We start from the raw sequence: 20,889 nt of genomic DNA, 5'->3' as shown, positions 1-20,889 counted from the left end.
AACAGTGTCACTGATCTCTGCTCCCTGTGATCGGGAGCAGAGATCAGTGACGTGTCACACATAGGCATGCCCCCCCCCCCCCACAAAACACAGAAACACTCCCCAGGACACACACTTAACCCTTACCCTGCCCCCTAGTGGTTAACCCCTTCACTGCCAGTTTCATTTACACAGGAATCGGGGCATTTGTATAGCACTGATTGCTGTATAAATGACAATGGTCCCAAAAATGTGTCAAAAATGTCCAATGTGTCTGCCATAATGTTGCAGTCACGATAAAAATAGCTGATTTCCGCCATTACTAGTAAAAAAAATATATAATAAAAATGCCATAAAACTATCCCCTATTTTGTAAACGCTATAACTTTTGCGCAAACCAATCAATAAACACTAATTGCGATTTATTTATATTTTTTTACTAAAAATATGTAGTAGAATATGTATTGGCCTGAATAAACTGGCTGAATCTGAAACTGAATAAAAAAAATGTTTTTATATATATATTTCCGGGGGATATGTATTCTAGCAAAATGTAAAAAATTATGCGTTTTTTTTCAAAATTGTCACTCTTTTTTTTGTTTATAGCACAAAAAATAAAAACCGCAGGGGTGATCAAATACCACCAAAAAAAATCTCTATTTGTGGGGAAAAAAAGGACGTCAATTTTGTTTGGGAGCCACGTCGCATGACCACGCAGGTGTCAGTTAAAGCAACACAGTGCCGAATCGCAAAAAGTGCTCTGGTCAGGAACGGGGTAACATTTTCTGGAGCTGAAGCGGTTAAAAAAAACGCTGCACAAAAACCGTGTGACATAAAAAATTGCAACAGTCACCATTTTATTTCCTAGGGTCTCTGATATATATATATATATATATATATATATATATTATGATGTTTGGGGTTATAAGTAATATTTTAGCAAAAAAATATTGAATTAAACTTGTAAACAAAAAGTGTCAGAAAAGGCTTGGTCTTCAAGTGGTTAAGAACTAAGGGTATGCAGACTTTTGAAGGGGACATTTCATTGGTTCATTTGTTGCCATGTTTTGTATGATTGTGCCAGTCTTTTATGACCTACAGCTGAATATGAATCCCATAAGAAATAAAAGAAATGTTTTTTTCTTGCTCACTCCTGTTTTCTTGGTACACCCCTCACATTTTGGTAAATATTACTATATCTTTTCATGTGACACTGAAGAAATTACACGTTGCTACAATGTAAATGAGTGTACAGCTTGTATAACAGTGTAAATTTGCTGTTCCTTCAAAAGAACTCAACACACAGCCACTAATGTCTAAACCGCTGGCAACAAAAGTGAGTACACCCCTAAGTGAAAATGTCCAAATTGGGCCCAATTAGCCATTTTTTTCTCCCTGGTGTCATGTGACTTGTTAGTGTTACAAGGTGGCAGGTTTGTTAAATTTGGTGTTATCGCTCTCACTCTCTCATACTGGTCTCTGGAAGTTCAGCATGGCACCTCATGGCAAAGAACTCTCTGAGGATCTGAAAAAAAGAATTGTTGCTCTACATAAAGATGGCCTAGGCTATAAGAAGATTGCCAAGATCCTGAAACTGAGCTGCAGCACAGTGTCCAAGACCATACAGTGATTTAACAGGACGGGTTCCACTCAGAACAGGCCTTACCATGGTCGACTAAAGAAGTTGAGTGCACATGCTCAGCCTCATATCCAGAGGTTGTCTTTGGGAAATAGATGTATGAGTGCAGCCACCATTGCTGCATTGAAGGGGTGGGGGGTCAGCCTGTCAGTGCACAGACCATACGCCACACACTGCATCAAATTGGTCTGCATGGCTGTTGTCCCAAAAGGAAGCCTCTTCTAAAGATGATGCACAAGAAAGCCCGCAAACAGTTTGCTGAAGACTAAGGACATGGATTACTGGAACCATGTCCTGTGGTCTGATGAGACCAAGATAAACTTATTTGGTTCAGATGGTGTCAGGTGTGTTTGGCGGCAACCAGTTGAGGAGGACAAAGACAAGTTTGTCTTGCCTACAGTGAGGCATGTTGGTGGGAATGTCATGGTCTGGGGCTGCATGAGTGCTGCCGGCACTAGGGAGCTACATTTCATTGAGGGAACCATGAATGGCAACATGTACTGTGACATACAGAAGCAGAGCATGATCCCCTTTTTTCAGAGATTGGGCCGCAGGACAGTATTCCAACATAGCGACCCCAAACACACCACCAAGATGACCACTGCCTTGCTAAAGAAGCTGAGGGTAAAGGTGAAGGACTGGCCAAGCAGGTCTACAGACCTAAACCCTATTGAGCATTTGTGGGGCATTCTCAAAACAGAAGGTGGAGGAGCGCAAGGTCTCTAAAGTCTACCACCTCCGTGATGTCGTCATGGAGGAGGAGTGGAAGAGGACTCCAGTGGCAACCTGTGAACTCCATGCTCAGGAGAGTTAAGGCGGTGCTGGAAAATAATGGTGGGCACACAAAATATTGACACTTTGGGCCCAATTTGGACATTTTCACTTAGGGGTGTACACTCACTACTTTACATTGTAGCAAAATGTCATTTTTTTTCAGTGTTGTCACATGAAAATATATAAAATATTTACAAAAATGTGAAGGGTGTACTCACTTTCGTGAGATACTGTACTTTGTATTACCAGTTCTCAAAGGGAATGCAAACTTGAGCACCACTGTATGTATATTTAACATATTTTATACATGTTATTTACCTGTAAAAGCCTCCCTTTTTTTTAGACATTAAGACTGGGTTCACACTAGTGCGAATTGGATGTGGGTTTGCCCGCATCCAATTTGCATGACAGGAGATTGCGACCGGCAGCCGGTTCACACATCTCAGAAGTGGTTGCGGGGCGAATTGCACAGAGGTCCTTTGCATCTTTGGATCCATTTCAGGTCCAAATTCAGGCCTGATTCGTCCCTGAAACAGAGAACAGGGACACACCGGACCGCTGCTGTCAGACGCATCCGTCTGCAGTATGAACACAGCCTAAAAAAGCCCTGAGATTGCTGCGGGGTGCCACCACCTTGGACCTTATGTTTGTGGCCCCAGCGGACTCAGAGCTGCCACACAAGTGACCTCCCTAGGCAGCTACATAAAAGGTTATATAGGGAGGAGAGGAGCTGGGTTAGCACAGGCAGTACATACACTCCCATAGGAGAAGATGTCTATGATGTACAAGAGGGAGGGAGCTGTGCTAGAAATTGACAATTTCTGAAGCGCCAATCTGATCTTTAAATTGTACCTAATGTCAATTTACAATTCCGAAGTTGCTGTTTTTCAGTCCTCAGGGCCGGTTCACACTAGTGTGATGCCAGACATTGCATGTGATTCGCACCGCATTGCGCAGACATTGCATGTGATTCGCACCGCATTGCACAGACATTGCATGTGATTCGCACCGCATTGCACAGACATTGCATGTGATTCGCACGCATTGCACAGACATTGCATGTGATTCGCACCGCATTGCACAGACATTGCATGTGATCTGCACAGCAAACTGTATGGCTGACTTTGCATCGCATACGAACCAAACTCGTGCAGGACCCCTTTTTTTGGTCCACACCAGAATCAAATTGCATGGGTGTTCACACCTATGCGATACGATTCTGCAAATCGTGCTGCCTTTTGCAAACTGATTGTGGGGTGTCTTTAACGTACACTCCACAATTAGTTTGCATGAACGTGTTTGCGATTTAGATGCAATGGGAATTTGCATCTAGTGTGCACTGAGCCTCGGGAATGATGCAATTTGATGAATTGTTTGGGATGATATTTGATATTATTTAGAAAATTTTCGGTCTTTTTTCATTTATAGCTCAAAAAATAAAAAACAGCGGTGATTTAATATCACCAAAAGAAAGCACTATATGGTCTTGTTTTCTTTTTACTTTCTATTGGTGATAATAGATACCCAGGGAAATGTGCATGCTTGTTCACATACCTTTTTTTCACTTTACACTGTCATACTGTTTTATATTTATAATACTATTTGAACTTTGAACAATTGACTTGGCAAACTAGTGTTGTTTATTTGGCAAGGAAGAATCCTTAGCTTATCCATAAACATCACTTGAATTGTGTAATGTGGGGAGAATTGAACATTGGGGGGGAGATTTACTAAAACTGGAGCACTCAGAATCTGGTGCAGCTGTGCATGCTAGCCAATCAGCTTCTAAGTTCAAGTTGTTCATTTAGGCCAGGTTCACACTGGTACAACTAATGCTCCAACATTGGGAGCTCATGTCGCATGACGTGTGAAAATCAATGTTTCCCTATGGGAGCCGTCTTACAGTCGGTCCGACTTTGAAAATGCTCACTGCTACTTTGGTCCCACTTTGATCCTACTTCAGCCCATTGACTATCATTGAAGTAGGATCAAAGTCAGAGCCTTGTCCTAACCATCGACTTTGGCATCCGACATTGTGTTATTTCTTGCCCCCTGCTGTAGCCCCTCTCATTGTGTATTCGTTTTGATTGGTCAAAGGACAAGTCATACTATCTGAAAAGTCGGATCAAAGTATCCTGTTCATGAAAGTTGGATGGATGTAGGACCAATGTCGGACTGATGTCGCAAAGTAGGATGAAAGGCGTACTACTGTTGTGTAGTGCTCCGGGCGTACCTGGGGAATGTCTGTGACCAGCGGGTCTCGCAGACCCGACGTGTCATGGATCAGGGTAAAGGGCCCATGATCACTCCATCCAATGATCATTCCGTCCAATGATGGCGCGATCAGTTGTCAACAAACCAGAGCATGCCCGGTTTAGCTCCTCGCCTTGCACTGTGAGGAGAGAAGGTAGGTGGTGCTGCGGCATTTGTGGGCTGGATCTGAAGTTCCCACAGTGCTGATCTGTGCCCATCCATGGCTCATCCATTCATCCTTATTCATACTCTTCCATGGCTCATCCGTGCCACATCCATGCCACTACAGTGCTCATCCATGCCACAACAGTGCCCATCAGTGTCACTACAGTGTCTCACAAAAGTGTAATAGGTAGTCAAATTAGATTTGAAATGTATGTCCCTAGAACACCTGATGGTGCTCCCTGCATGTTGGGCCTCTGTATGTGGCCACGCTGTGTAAAAGTCTCTCACGTTGTATCGCTATACATAGGAGAAGTAGCAGAATGTATTTTGGGGTGTAGTTGCAAGTATGCATATGCTGTGTGTGAGAAATAATTTGTTGTTCTGACGATTTTGTGAAAAAACAAATCCTTAATTTTGCAAAGAATTGTGGGAAAAAAATTACAACTTAAAAAAACTCACCATGCCTCTTACTAAATACCTTTTTGTATTGTCTAAATTATATGAATATAGGGGTGGGTGGCGCTGCCCGTCACCTGAAGAGTGCTCCTCCGCAATGGGTCACTCTTCCCAGGTGAAATGTGCAGCAAATAGGTAAAAAGACACTACCGTCACCTGAAGGGTAATCCTCCACAGTGAATGACTCTTTTAAGAATAAGAAGTGAGAGTTAGATGGTGTGGTTAATCTCAAATAAAATAAATATCATAACTGGTGTTCTCACTCTGTGCTTAAAACGCATGGAGCGTCCATTCAGGTCCTAATTAAAAACTGACAGGTGGATCTGAACGGTCCGTCCGCGTGAATAAGTGCATTAACACATTCTATTGAAAGGAGTCTTTCCATGAAAAAGGTGTGTGTGTGTATATGTGTATATATATATGTATATGTGTGTGTGTGTGTGTGTGTGTGTGTATATATATGTGTATATATATATATATCTATATAAATTTATATTACTGGTTGATAGTAGATTTTAAGTTCAGTCTTTGGTAGTGCAGAAAATGGCAAGGTTTCAAGTGAGTCGTGCCTATGTAGCAATTTAGGCGACTTTAGGCACAAGTCACTTGAAACCTTGGCATTTTCTGCACTCCCTGTTTCTCTGCCCCGCTTTGCTAGATTGCATTCCCTCATTGACGACCTTGGGTTGGATATCAGACTATTCTCTGAACTCTTCCTGCCTTTTGACTATGGATTGACCCCGACTATTCTTAACCTTGCCTGCCTTGTACCTGGACTGTCATTGCACCATTCTGCTTGTCTATCAACCGCAAGCATCTGTTCGCTTTGCTCAGTTTGCGCCTGCCCTGGCATGGTGGCCAAGCACTATAGCATTATGTACACTATATTACCAAATGTATTGGAACTCCTGCCTTTACATGCACATTAATGGCATCCCAGTCTTAGTCCGTAGGGTTCAATATTGTGTTGGCCCACCCTTTGCAGCTCTATCAGCTTCAACTCTTCTGAGAAGGCTGTTCACAAGGTTTAGGAGTGTGTCTATAGGAATGTTTGACCATTCTTCCAGAAGCGCATTTTTTGAGGTTAGACACTGATGTGGACGAGAAGGTTTGGCTCAAAGTCTCTGCACTAAATCATCCCAAAGGTGTTCTATTGGGTTGTGCAGGCCAGTCAAGTTCCTCCACCCCAAACTCGCTCATCCATGTCTTTATGGACCTTGTTTGTGCACTGGTGCACAGTCATGTTGGAACAGGAAGGGGCCATCCCCAAACTGTTCCCACAAAGTTGGGAGCATGAAATTGTTCAAAATGTTTTGTTATGCTGAGTTCCCTTCACTGGAATTAAGGGGCCAAGCCCCCTGAAAAAAAAACCCTGCTCCATAATCCCCTTCCACCAAATGATTTGGACCAGTGCCCAAAGCAATGTCCATAAAGACATGAATGAGTGAGTTTGGGGTGGATGAACTTGACTGGCCTGCACAGAACACCAACATCAAAGCAATAGAACACCTTTGGGATAAATTAGTGCTGAGACTGCAAGCCAGGCCTTCTTGTCCAACATCAGTGCCTGACCTCACAAATGCGCTTCTAAAAGTATAGTCAAACATTCCCATAGACACACTTCTAAACCTTGTGGACAGCCTTCCCAGATGAGTTGAAGCTGTTATAGCTGCAAAGGGTGGACCAACTCAATATTGATCCCTATGGACTAAGACTGGGATGCCATTAAAGTTCATGGGCGTGTAAAGGCAGGTGTCACACAACAAATTGCACTGGAGTGAACAGGTTACCTGTGGGAATTTGGATTTCAAAAGAACAATGTAAGCAATAGGGTTTTTAAAGGGAATCTTTGGCCACTTCTAGGATCTCAAATATATTTATATGCTTAAGCTTTAAAGCATAAGTTTACCCCTTCCAAAAAAAATGTAAAAGTAAACCAACACGCTGCACCCTCACCACCACTCCTCCTCGGTCCCTGTTGCACTTACCCCCATGACTACTCACGCAGCTGGTGCAGCAGTCCATGGATTTAAAAGCTACGCTGATCTTCCCCCTTCTGTTGCTGGAGATACTGATACAAATGAGAGCAATTCTGATTGGTCAGAGCAGCCACACGCCAACACCTGACCAATCAGAAGTGATCCATCACAGAAAAAACTATGACTTTCCAATCCGTGAACCACTGTACTGGCTGACAGCTAATGATCTATAGAGGTACGTGCAGCAGGGAAGGGGGGGGGGGGGGAATCAGGGGGAGGGTGTAGAACAGCCCTCAAAATTTGAGTGCGAATGGAAAATGATTGCTGGCGAAAGTCAGGCTGCCTCGGAAGGGGGGGGGGGGCAAGCACTGTCGGCAGGTGGGGTGGAATGGAAGCCATTCTCCCAGCGATTGCCAAGGGGAAGAGAGAGCCGGGCCGGATCACCACAGAGCGGGGAACATCGCTGTAACAGCTTTCATTTGAATTGCCGAGTGTTCCACCCACGTGCAGTCACATACAGCGCGCTCTCTCGCTCTCTCGCTCGCTCGCTCGCTCGCTCTCTCTCTCTCTCTCTCGCTCGCTCTCGCTCTTGCTCTCGCTCTCGCTCTCTCTCTCTTCCCTTGCACAGGTGAGGCTGCATTGTTGGCACAGGTAAAGTAGCATTGATGGGCAACTGGTGGAAAGTAATTCTTAAGGGCTGGCCAGTAGCTCAGGACTTGAAATTTTGAGCCCTGGTGTAGGGTTTATCTTTTTATTTTTAGTGAAAATGTGAACTTGCACTTTAAATCAAGCTAAGTGTACATTGGGGTGGGTTTTAATGATACCCAGAATGGTCAAAGTGACGCTTTATGGGTGGTGTCACTTTGTCAGGTCAACAAATCTTACCAACAGCTATGTATCTTGAGTCTCTCGTGCCCCTGGATGACGCAATTTTGTTGCGAAACGCGTAGGGCTGAGTGGTACGCTATACATCGCCTCGTGTTTGTGACGGTTCCCAGGAGAACGGGTCTGTCTGTGTGCGTCCGGCCGGCGCAACGGACTTAAGGCTTATTTTCTTCTATACATTTGTAAGTGCATTTTTACTTTTTTTTATTTTGAGAAATAAAGGGTTTTACACTATTTGGAGCTTTATCTTCCCTTTATGGTTCCGATGTCCCTTCTTTTGAGTCCTTCTTTGGGCCTTTGAGGAATACGCTTGGGAACAGGCCTTCTTCCCAAACCCCACAGGAGTAGTGGAACTAGGAAGAAATTGAGGATCCCCCCTTTGGCCGGAAGTCATTCCTACAAGTCTCGTGTGACCCTCTGTAGTGGGGGGGTCATGTTTTTCTGGTAAGCGGCATATTTTATCACATGTTGGTGGCGGACTGAACACTTACCTTTTCATTGGACTAAGTGGCTGTTTTTCCATGAATATTGCGGTTTAGTTTTGGAAAGACTTCATCTTCACACTTTATAATAATTGTTTTTGTGGTTCATGCATACGGACTCACTTTTTAAATACTGGGTGTTTTTGTCTTATTTTCTTTTATGCCGATGGAGGCCCACATAACGGAAATTTATATTGTAAGGGTAAATTTTTATGTTTCAAGTTTTCTATATGTGCTTTACACTATGCACACATGTTCACTAATTTATATCTGGTTATTATATTGTGTTTTCAATTTTTATTTTTGTGCACAATCAGTTGTCTGCATAAGTTAAGCGCGGCTTAGTAGTATATCTCTTTCATTTTTTTCTGTATTTATGTGACACAGTAAAGCCGCAGCTAAACGATCATTCCCACAGGTATCACCTTAGAATACATATAATTTACACTTTTTCTTTTACCTTAGCGCAGTTTTTCACATTTCTTTCTATGTATCTTGAGTCTGTCTGATGGATTGTGTCATGAATGGATAATGTAGGTCCATTCCCCACTATACTGTTTGCTGACAAATGTTGTTCTAACGTTATCTCGAGCCTTCTATCTCTGGGTACAGTAGTACATTCAGTATGAGGCCACTCTTCTATTTACTCATATGGCTTATTTGGGTTAGTGGTGTCACTAAGGTGGAAAAAGAGGAAGCAAATCTAAACTATACTGTGTCCATTTTAGCTACAGTCGTCATGTCAGTCTGAGTCTGGGAAGTAAAAGTAGGCAGGAACATGTAAGTCTTCCCCTTTCGTCTTTTCTCTGGACCTCCTTTTAGATCTTCTCTTCCACTAAAAATAAACAACTCTGCTTATCTCTTACAGCATGGGTGCTCAACCTATGGCCCTCCAGTTGTTACAGAACTACAAGTCCAATGAGGCTGGCAGTTACAAGCATGACTCACAGAGGCATGATGGGAATTGTAGTTCCACAACAGCTGGAGGGCCACAGGTTGAACACCTGTGTCCTACAGTATGCACACAGTATATTGTAACTACAAACCAAAACACAATTAGAATTTTTTTTTTTTGTATAGGTATACCTTATGTATAGGAATATAGAAACAAAAACATTTAGGGCCAGTTCACGCCAGACGCAGTTCCGTTCAGTTTCGTTCCCTATTTTTCTGGGCTAAAAATGCAGGCACAGGGTTTTCCATGTATTCCAATGGCTCTAGTTCAAACCATGCAGTCAGTTTCTGGTGTGGAAACTGACCGAAAATGACAGTATTGGTGCAGAAAAAACGGAAAAGACACTCGCTGTCACCTGGCCCATACAGGATAAGATGAGCATCCTCATATACGATACTTACCTACTATCCTTCATAGCTCCTTTTACTCTGCATCCGGTGTTGTGGTTAGCTGTGTTAGGGACTCAGGGGAGCACTGACATCACTCATTCAGTCACATGATAGTGCTCAGGCATAGTGAATGGCTGCTAGGACCAGGCTCCATTACAGGGGGGCAGGTCACATGCTCCTCCATACCGGGAAGTGCCAGGGGGTGTCACAGGCTACAAGGAAGTGTAGGTAAGCCTGGCCATACAGAATAGCATTTCATTTCAAATTCTTTGTTTTAGGAACATATGATAAATGTCTAACAATTAGTGAGGTCTAATCAGTGTTCATTTTTTTTTTTTTTTGATGAGTGACGAGCAAATTTGAAGGAGCAGGATGGAAACTCTTTCTTGAACAAATATTTATAACAGTGCATATGGTTTTCTCTCAGTAAAGTCCTTAAGAGTCCATTCACACAGGGGGGCAACACGACTTCCAGCGAGACTTTGGGAGGCAACTTGGACACGACTTGAGTATGAATCACAGCGCGACATGGGGCAACTGTGGGGGGGAGGGGTTTGCCTAGAAAACTATTTTTACTTCCTGGAAAGTTGCTTCAGTTAAAGAGGAAGTAAACCCTGATGAGTTTACTTCCTCTTTTTTTCCCTGCAAAGGTAAAGCATAATGGACTACTATGCATCGCATAGTAGCCCATTATGTGTCACTTACCTGACACAGGAGCCAGCGAAGTCGCCGCTGTCCCCTGTAGTCCGCCGCATCCATCTTGCTTGTGGCGTCTCGCAGCTCCGCCGAATGACAGCGGCGAAGCCGCGATGACGTCACTCCCGCGCATGCGCACGGGAGTGGCGTCTCGCAGCTCCGCCGCTGTCATTCGGCAAAGCCGCGATGACGTCACTCCCGCGCATGCGCACGGGAGTCGACAAATGCGGCAGCTCCATTCTTGGAACTGCCGCGTTTAGTGCGCCTGCGCGCCGCTGTCTACGGCGCATGCGCCATAGACAGCGGTGCCTGTTTTCGGGCAAATATCTCCTAAACCGTATAGGTTTAGGAGATATTTCTTGGACCTACAGGTAAGCCTTAATCTAGGCTTACCTGTAGGTCAAAGTGGTTTGTAAGGGTTTACTTCCTCTTTAAGACGGGACTTGGAGGCAACTTCCATTGAAATCAAGTTGCCTAGAAGTCGGATGGAAGTAGTACAGGAACCTTTTCTGAAGTCGGAGCGACTTCAGTAGTGTACATTAAGATGGCTCTCATTCACTTACATTGATTTTATCATGTTGGGCGACTTCAAGACGGATCCAAAGTTGCCCCTGTGTGAATGGACTCTTACTTTCATAATCAAATAATAAAGGCAAACTATTATTTTTTAAGTACTTTTGAATAACATTCACCAAGTCACTGAATTTACTGAGAATTTTCACATGAATGTTCATACAAACGTTCATTCAAAAATCTACTAGTGTGTGACAATGGGGTTGATTTTCTAAAGGCAAATAGACTGTACACTTTACAAAGTGCAGTTGCTTCAGAGCTTAGTAAATGAGCAGAAGCTCTGCCGACTTCCATCATCCAATCACATGCAAGCTAAAATTATGTTTTTTTTTTTCCTTGCACGTAATTGGGTATTCTTTACAAAGAGAGGCTTCACCTTATTTACTAATCTCTGGAGCAACTGCACTTTGCAAAGTGCACAGTCTCTTTGCGTTTAGTAAATCAACCCCAATGTTTCTTTCATAAACTAAAATTTACTTTGTTTTTGAATTGGCAATACTGAAATTCCACAGAGCACTAAAGATATATTTATTCACGGATTAAAAAAGGAATCTTGGAAGATGTATTGGAATTCTATAAACATATAAAAAACTTCAAACCTCATTCTCCGTATCACTGCTGTCCAACTCTGACAGCTTGTGTTGGTGGACCGCTATTTGGTGTTCCTTGATGCTCCATTGAAACCATCTTTAGCTAGCCGTACATGCATAGATTCCTCTTGTTCAGCCAAAAGGCTGATCGAGTGAAATCTAATAGAGGAATTTATACTGCCAACTGTTATATTCGAGGAGCTGTAATACCTGCAGAAGTCTAAATACCCAAACAGTGACTGCATCTTATAGGACGCAATTACTGTTCGGCTGACAATTTTTTTTAGGGTCGTACCGATACTAGTATTGTTATCGGGACTGATACCGAGCATTTGTGCGAGTACTTGTACTCGCACAAATGCTCCCGATGCCAGATCCGATACTTGGAACCGCAAGTCAGCGGTCAGAGATCGGTCTGGCAGCAGTGGAAGAGGGGGTATGCTGGCTGGGGCAGGGGTGCCAGGCACCGCCGCATATTCCATCCAAAGCGGTGACCGGAGCCGTCGCATTCGGTACAGGAAGTGATGTTCAATGCCCCCATTGGAGGGTAAACATCACGACGCCCATCTTGGTACACCCTGCACTCAGCTGCAGTAAGCCAGCAGTTACACCCAGCCAATATAGTTCAGGCTAGGTGTAACAAGATGTCCGCTGCTGGCTTACTACAGCCAAGTGCAGGGTGTACCAATATGGGCATCGCAGCATACTTACTAGCTGTTAAATGACATGAATGATGAGAGGCAAGGAAGAATTTTGCAATGCTATATGCCACATAGCATTGCAAAATCCTTCCTCTCATCATTCATGTCAATTATTATGCAATTGACAATCAGTGCTGCATTTCAGTGCCTATCAGTGACATCTATCAGTCAGTGCCATCTATCAGTGTCATTTATCAGTGCCCATCTATCAGTGTCCAGAAGTGCCACCTATCAGTGCCAGCCACTTGTCAGTGCTACCTATCAGTGCCATCTACAAGTGCCCATCAGTTAGTGCCATCTATTAGTGCCCATTAGTCAAACTGTCACATGACATAAAAAAAAGTATTGGTAATTGTCATCAGCGAGTACTTGAAAAAAAGTATTGGTACTTTTACTCGGTCTTAAAAAAGTAGACAGGACAACCCTACTTTTTTTTTTTCCCGGTACAAACTTCAGCCAGGTTAAACTTGAGTCAGCCAAAATTGATTTGGGCTGATGAAAAAAAAACGTATTCTCCCCCCAGCCACACACCCAAGGTGGATGAAGGAATTCTCCCTGCTGCTCTATTGTTTTCTGACAATAGGATTGGCGCTCATCTTCCAACAGTCCCTTTTGAGAGAAGTTGATCACTAAGTCGACTAAGTCGACTCCTCTCAAACAGGAATGGCCATCCAAATTTGACCAGTCCCTTCTGAACCAGCTGAATTTCTATCCATCTATGGCCAGATCAGCCAAGTTTGCAAGGTAATGGGTTACCCAGAGGTTGGTCCGATCAGTCCAACTGTCCTCCAGACTCTATGGGCAGTTTTAAAAGAGATATGAAATACTACTAGCAATATCATATTTTATAAAGTGTATACAAAAACAGGTAAATTAACCACTAGGGATCCGCGCTATAGCCAAATGACGGCTACAGCACGGACCTCCTTTGCCGGGACGACGTCAATAGAGGGGCGCGCGTGGCGCACTCTGTGATCAGCGAGTCTATGAGACTCGCCTGATCATGGATCAGAGCAAGGAGTCGATCCCGACCCCTTACCACGTGATCAGCTGTCAGCCAATGACAGCTGATCATGTGATACAACAGAGCCGGTAATCGGCTATTTTTCCTCCTCGCGCTGATCACCGGCGGCCGTAGGATCGGGACATCAGTCCCGATCACGGGCAGCTTACCAGTGCCCACCTGCCCCCTGCCAGTGCCACCTCAGAAATAAAATAAAAAAGTGCCCCCCATCAGTGCCCACAGTGCCACCCATCAGTGCCCACAATCTGCCTCAACAACGGTGCTGCACCCCAGTGGCACATATCCGTGCCCATCAGTGTCATCTACCAGTGCCCATCAGTGCCACCTATCAGTGCCCATCAGTCCCATCTCTCAGTGGTACCTATCAGTGCCCCTTAGTGCTACCCATCCGTGCCACCTTATCTTTGCCCATCAGTGCCGCCTTATCTGTGCCTATCGGTGCCACCTTATCTGTGCCTATTAGTGCCACCTTAACTATGCCTATCAGTGCCCACCAGTGCAGCCTATCAGTGCCCACCAGTGCCGCCTCATCAGCGCACTTCAATGAAGGAGAAAAATTACCTGTTTGCAAAATTTTATAACAAACTATTAAACATGATATTTTTTTTTTTTGCATCTTTTTTTGTTTGTTTAGCAAAAAATAAAACTCCGAGCTGTAATTAAATACCACCATAAGAAAGCTCTATTTGTGGGGAAAAAAATGCTAAAAATGTCATTTGGGTACAGTGTTGTATGCCCGCGCAATTGTCATTCAAAGTGCATCAGCGCTGAAAGCTGAAAATTGGTCTGGGCAGGAGGGGGGTTTAAGTGCCCAGTAAGCAAGTGGTTAATTAATCGCCTGTTCCTTTAAAGTTTTTCTGCTATCTATTGTTTGAGATAGTTTAATAAGGTGTAGCCCATTAGTTTACTAAAAACCAAACTTATCTAATTCTTTCAGGCTGGGTTCACACTCTGTGTGCGATGCGGGGCACAGCAGGGGGTCCGGTGCGCCCCCGTTCACCGTTTTTAGGTCCGAATTTTTGAACCCGGTCCACTGAGAGCCGACCACACTCTGTCATGCGAATTGGATGCGGGATAACTTGCATCGAATTCGCTTAAGTGTGAACCCAGCCTAACTGACGGTCTAAAAAAATAATGAGTGGCTGCATGGTTTAAAGGTGAACTCCACACAGCCCTATTTGGCAGAGCAGAACACCTGATTTTTATTTATTTTTTCCTGCTGCAATTAGGTAACATAGGTCTCCTCATCACCCCCATCATGTGACCTGGACAGTAAAGGGAGAAGTAACACACTGACAATCTCTCTGTCACTGTGCTTCTTGCACTGCAGCACAACTGATTGGCTCATCTGCTTCTCCCTTTCCCAGTCTGAGCTCTGCTGTATTGAGACTGCAAAAAGTTGATACCAAGGCAAATTCAGGTATTGCTTGCAGTAAAAAGAAAACAAAAAAAAACATGCTTGAGGATGTATTAATGCAGTGGTCCCCAAACTGCGGCCCGGGGGCCAGATGTGGCCCTTTGCATGCTTTTATCCGGCCTTTGAGGCACTATTTTATCCACTGATACCAACAGTGGGGCTTAATTCCCCCCAACTAATACCTATGAATGGGTATAATTCTTCCCGATGACACCAATGATGGGGCACAAGTCCTCCCAACGACGCCTGCAATGGAGCCTAATAACATCAATGATGGGCTACAGTTCTACCCACTGACACCAATAATGGGGCACAATTACTCCCACTGCATCAAACGATGGGGCATTATTTTCCCCCACTGAGGCTGGGGCATTTTCTACTCCCAATGGCCACAGTCCGCCCCCCCCCCCCCCCCCCAGTGTCTGAAGGACAGTAATCCGGCCCTTTGCTTAGAAAGTTTGGAGACCCCTGTATTAATCAATTCAAAGTAGCATTTGTATCTTATTTATCTGCCTGGAGTTCAGCTTTTCTATATAACGTAAACATCCTACTACTACAGGAACCCCCTATTTTCTCTTCAAGCTTATTTTTAAACTCCTATGGTAATGTTATAAAAATATTTTTTTTTTTTGCCCTGTTACAGGAGGAGATGACCGTCGAGTCTTACTATGGCATATGGAGAAAGCCATTCACTCTACAGCCAAGCCCATACAGCTGAAAGGAGAGCACCATTCAAATATCTTCTGCCTTGCTTTCAACAGTGGCAATACCAGAGTGTTCTCTGGAGGTAAGTACCAAAACCCTTTCTAAAAACTGGTACGGTACAGCCAGGTCACATTCCTTTAGCTTATCTGCTTCCATAAAAGACAAGTTGTATATAAAGAAATAGCATCAAATATATTGCTTCAGATTTATTTTATTTTCATTGGCCTGTAGGTGCAGTTTTATAGCTTCACACAAATTATGCTGTCAGGGAAAATGAAAACCGAATTGCAGTTTAATCAAAAAGCATGTATTAAAACTGAGGTTAGATAAAGCTCTGATATTGTAATGTCTTACAGTTAGCTCACAGCGGCAGAACCTCTCGAATACAAGCATATTATGCTGCAGAGAAGGACTGCTGCTGTCTATATTAGAGCAGCGGTCCCTCTGCAGCAGTTTGATTTACCCCTCACTTTATCAGAGCTAAAGCTGTCCAATTAGCAATGCCCACACTCCCTGCTGATTGGAGAGCTGGCCTGACTCTGTAGTGGTGCTTGTCAGACAGCTGCAGAAAACCCTCTGCTCTCACACATATATAGCAGAGGTCCTTACAGCAGCAAAGTGCTGTAGTTGAAGATTTCTGTTGGTGTAGGGGGGCCAGGTTATAAATCGGACAACTATTATAAAGCATATTTGGGCATTTTTAAAGAGTTGTTTTTACTAGCACGTGTATCATGCTTAAAGTGGTAGTAAAGTCATTTGTGGTACTTTTACCAACAGGTAAGCTTATAATAAAGTTTAGCTATAGGTAAAATGAATATTTCCTAAACGTGCACCGTTTAGGAGATATTCCACGAAGCAGAAGCCGGTGACCTCACCGGCGCATGCACTCTGTACTAAATGACACACCGTGCCATTCCTTCAGAGATCTGTGCCGTAAGCCGTGACTCGCGTGCAGGAGTGACATCATCGTGGCTCAGCCAGTCAGACAACTGGAGTCCATGAACCCGAAGGAAGACCATGTGAAGATTGAAGCCCTGTCAGTGCTGACAGTGTGCTGCTGGATGGCTTCATTTTAAGTCCAGTCTCTAGTAATGCACTTGTATACAATGCATACTAGCACATTATGACCTTGCCTTGTAGGCTGAACTTTTTTGAACAAACTTTACTACCACTTTAGGAGGGTTTTGTTTCCTGGGATTGACAAGGGAGGAGAGCCGTTCAAGATGAGGAGAGTGTTCTTCAGATACTTGGATAATAATTAGAAATTGTTGACCACTATTTATGGATAGGTAATTTACTTGCAGCCTGGTTTAAGCCGTCTTTACTTGCCTTATAGGGAATGATGAACAAGTGATCCTCCATGACGTTGAAACGTATGTACTAATAATGTCAGTATCTGTGATCCTGAATTTATATACAACACTTTATTTTGATCTACAATATTTTCTTATCTCCCTGTAGTGGTGAGACATTGGATGTGTTCGCTCATGAAGAGGCAGTATACGGTCTGTCTGTCAGTCCTGTGAATGATAACGTGTTTGCTAGTTCATCGGATGATGGCAGAGTATTGATATGGGACATTCGGGAGTCTCCCCAATCAGGTGAGAAGTTTCACTTCATGAATTTGGCTAAAAATAAAATTCCACCCAACATAAGTTGTTGGCTGTAACCCACAGGAAAAGTACAGTCAAAGGAGCTTTGAGGGGCTAAGCATTGATGTCATAAAAAAAAAAAAAAAACCCACAGAGATTTTAGTCCACGCAAGTGGTCAAATAAAGCAAAGAAATATAGTTGTGAAAACCAGCTGCAGTCACACTCGTCAGTTGACAGTTCCAAATCACATGACAAGTCACACCCCATTGCGGGCAATGGAACCGATCATATCACCAAGACTCATGTCGCAGCAATTATGAGAAAGGTTCCTGCGCTACTTTTTACTGATTTCATTGTAACTTGCATAGGCATCTGGTAATTGAAGTCGTAAGCCGCAATGAAATCGGCAGTGCAAATCGCGCAGATGTACAGCACTCAGAATCTGGTGCAGCTGTGCATGGTAGCCAATCGGCTTCTAATTTCAGCTTGTTCAATTAGGCTTTGGCAATAAAACCTCAAAGCTGATTGATTCTATGCAAAGTTGCACCAGATTTTGCACTCTCCAGCTTTAGTAAATAGCACTCACTGTGCTATACTAAAAAAAGTAATTATAGTGTAAAGATTGGTGAAATACCAAAGAAGCTATTTAACATTTAAAAAAAAAATACAAAACATAAGTGGAAAAAATGTCCACTTGTATCTCAAAGTCCATGTGATTTATGCAATTTTTCACTGAGAAATCAAATAAATCAGTGCATCCTCCACCAGTGTAATAAACTATCACCAAAAATAAATGTATGGCGGCTTTTTTGCATGGCTAGAAGCTTCCTGGCACACTGTAGGCCACACCACTTCATAGTAGATCAGATGAAAAAAAAGATATCAGATAGAGCTGCACGATTAATCACGGAGAATCGTTATCACGATTCTCCGCCCACCACGATCGCAACACCGGATTTTGCAGATTCTGACCCATCAAGCAATTTGCTGTAATGTGCTTATGTTAAAAGCGCGCACAGTGCACTGATCAATGGTGTCCCCGGGATGTTTCCTGTTTCCCTGTTGCGGAGGGGAGGAGAAGCCGTCAGAGCCACCATGAAATGTCTGACGTCACTCAGCTTTTCTTTCCAAGGCCACCAAAGCTCAGGGAGAACTCCCTGCGTCATTATTGGCAGCTTGCCCTTGAAGTGGGTTGGCTAACCTCTTTGCCACATAATGTGAGCCGACCCTGGATTGGCCCCCCAGACTGTCGGTCACAACGTGTGCGGAAATGCTTTCCGGGTGGACAGCCCCTGGTGTGAGCGCTGTCTCGTAGGATGGGGAAGGCCTCGGGTGGCGGCGGGAGGAGGAGGACGTCGGGAGAATGAAGTGGCGGAATGCAGACTGCAGTAAACTCTGGCACCCATTAAAACGGAACCGAATTACAGAGGGCAGAGACAGCCGAGTGCCCGAGGAGCACAGGGGGAGGAGCAGGCCTAGAGGAGCTGGGCCTCCTCTGTGCACATATTATACACAACCTTTGTCTGCTATGGTGTATGTACAGGGCCTCTGTCACTGGCGGCTCCATACCCCCACATGGCCACTGACAGCTCTATGGAGATCACTCCATTACTCCTTCTATCAGGTCCTGATAGTAGCTCCAAAATACCCTCTTTCTCCTTGAAAAAAAAAAATTATGTTGCGAGAATCGTAATCTTTTTATTCTAACCAAAAAAATCGTGATTCTCATTTTGGCCAGAATCCTGCAGCTCTAATATCAGATTGTTCTCACATTAAGGCTAAAGTCAACCCCCTAGGTCTGGTTGACAGGACTTCATCTAATGCCAAACTCTCTTGCACTTACAACTCAAAAAAAGCATCAAATGAGATCCATGCTCCACATAATGTGAACTACATACCATCATTTTATTAAAAACTAGAAACTGCACCTACACAGAAAAAAAGGCAGATACAGCGCTGTATAATCCCATCAACATGGACACATCCAGATCGCGATGACGTCATGTGCGTGGCCCCACCCTGACCAGTCTGTCAAATATGACATTCTCAAAGGACTCTTCTTGTCCTTTGAGGTCTTTTGAGAATATCATATTTGACAAAACCAGTAAGGGCATGGCCATGCACATGACATCATCGCAATCTAAATGTGTCTTTCATGTTAATGTGATTGTAGAGCGCTGTATCTGCCTTTTTTTCTGTGTAAGTGCAGTTTCTAGTTTTTAATAAAATTGTGTTCTCTGGTTCACACTATGTGGAGTATGGGTCTGCTTTTATGCTTTTTTGAGTGACAAGTGCAAGAGAGTTTGACATCAGAGGAAATTCTGTCAACTGACCCTGGGGGTCCTCTTTACCCTTAATGTGAGAACAATCTGACCTCTTTGGGTGGTTTTGCATCTGATCTGCATAAAGTTGTGTGTCCTACATTGTGCCAGGGAGCTTCTATCCAAGCCTCCATACATACATTTTTGGTGACGGTTTATTACACTGGTGGAGGATGCCTTGATTTATTTGATTTCGCAGTAAAGAATGGGATAATCACATGGACATTGATGTAATTTGCTGGGTGGAGTTGCATGCATGCTTTAGGCCGTCTCCCTCCATTAAGCACAGAGGAAGTATCTCCCTGCTGCTTTTACTGCATTGCAAAGAACCCCTTGGCTCGTCCATCTTCATCCTGTTTCTACTGCCTGCCTTCAGTTACTTTGGTCTCCTCCGGCTATTTGACTTTTTCCTGCTACTAGCTGTCTGCGTTCTGTAAGTACTTGAGGCTTTGCCTCAGCCCAAGTTGCTTCACTTCCGTGCGGTCGTAACATGTCTGTTTCTAGGCACAGAGGGGAGAGTCCTGGCTGCATTGAGTGACCCCAGCTCATATTCCACAAATGGTTCTGGTGACGTGTGTTCTGTGCCTTCTGAACGTACTGATTTTTTTTCAACCTGAAATCCTGATTGCCGATGATTATAGCATCTGTCTTAGCTAGGTGGGGCGAGTCCCCGTCTTGTTGGCCAGGGTCTCTGCTGGATTCATGTAATACTTGATGGCCCAGTTCACCCAGCATTTGGCTGGTGCTGACTGCAAAGGTTTTCAGTGCGCTCCTGCACCTTTCCTGTAAATTCTATAGCTGATCTGCCCAGAGCCCTAGTGATGTCTGAGCAATTGGGAGCAAAGACTGTTTCTGAATCTGATTCAGTGTCTCTCCAACCTTTACCTGACAAGATTATCCTTGGGGAGTTGCAGTCTTCTGCTATTACTACAGAATTTAAAAAATGTTTTGGCTCCTATTGTTTTGATGCACATTACTCTGTAACTGGAGGATCAGCTTGCTTTCTCCAGTCTTAAGTCTTTCATAACCTCTGCAACTGCAAAGGCCTTCCCTCTCTGAGGTCTTCCTGTATGGGGACTGGAAATGCCCCAATGAGTCTGAGACCCTCCAAACACTTACTAGACTTATTTCCATTTGTAAAGGTCTAAGGAGCACCTGACCTGCATGCTCTTTGGGGGACATTATTATTAGAGGTTTTAACGGAAGCAAGATCACCCCACCTGCCCCGGTGTAAGCCTGGTGAAAGGCCTATTGAGTTTTCTCCCTTTCATTGCTTTAATCCTAGATTATACTAGCCCCCCTCCCCCAAACTT

At 43.9% G+C, this 20,889-nt stretch overlaps 1 protein-coding gene across 1 annotated transcript in view; it reads left to right on the top strand.

Moving 5' to 3' along the window:
* DCAF5 (DDB1 and CUL4 associated factor 5) overlaps window positions 1-20,889 on the top strand; it is a 71,550-nt gene that overhangs the window by 8,224 nt on the left and 42,437 nt on the right. Inside the window, exons 2-4 of the mRNA XM_077464722.1 lie at window positions 15,601-15,744; window positions 16,999-17,035; window positions 17,124-17,263. Of these exons, the coding sequence (XP_077320848.1) occupies window positions 15,601-15,744; window positions 16,999-17,035; window positions 17,124-17,263 (321 nt within the window). The remainder of the gene's footprint in view (window positions 1-15,600; window positions 15,745-16,998; window positions 17,036-17,123; window positions 17,264-20,889) is intronic.

Source organism: Lithobates pipiens, unplaced genomic scaffold, assembly GCF_037356315.1.
Source record: "Lithobates pipiens isolate NorthernLeopardFrog02 unplaced genomic scaffold, aLitPip1_a1.2 Scaffold_30, whole genome shotgun sequence".
Lineage (NCBI taxonomy): Eukaryota > Metazoa > Chordata > Amphibia > Anura > Ranidae > Lithobates > Lithobates pipiens.
Note: the sequence above shows the minus strand (reverse complement) of the source record. Positions and strands in the feature narration are given on the sequence as shown.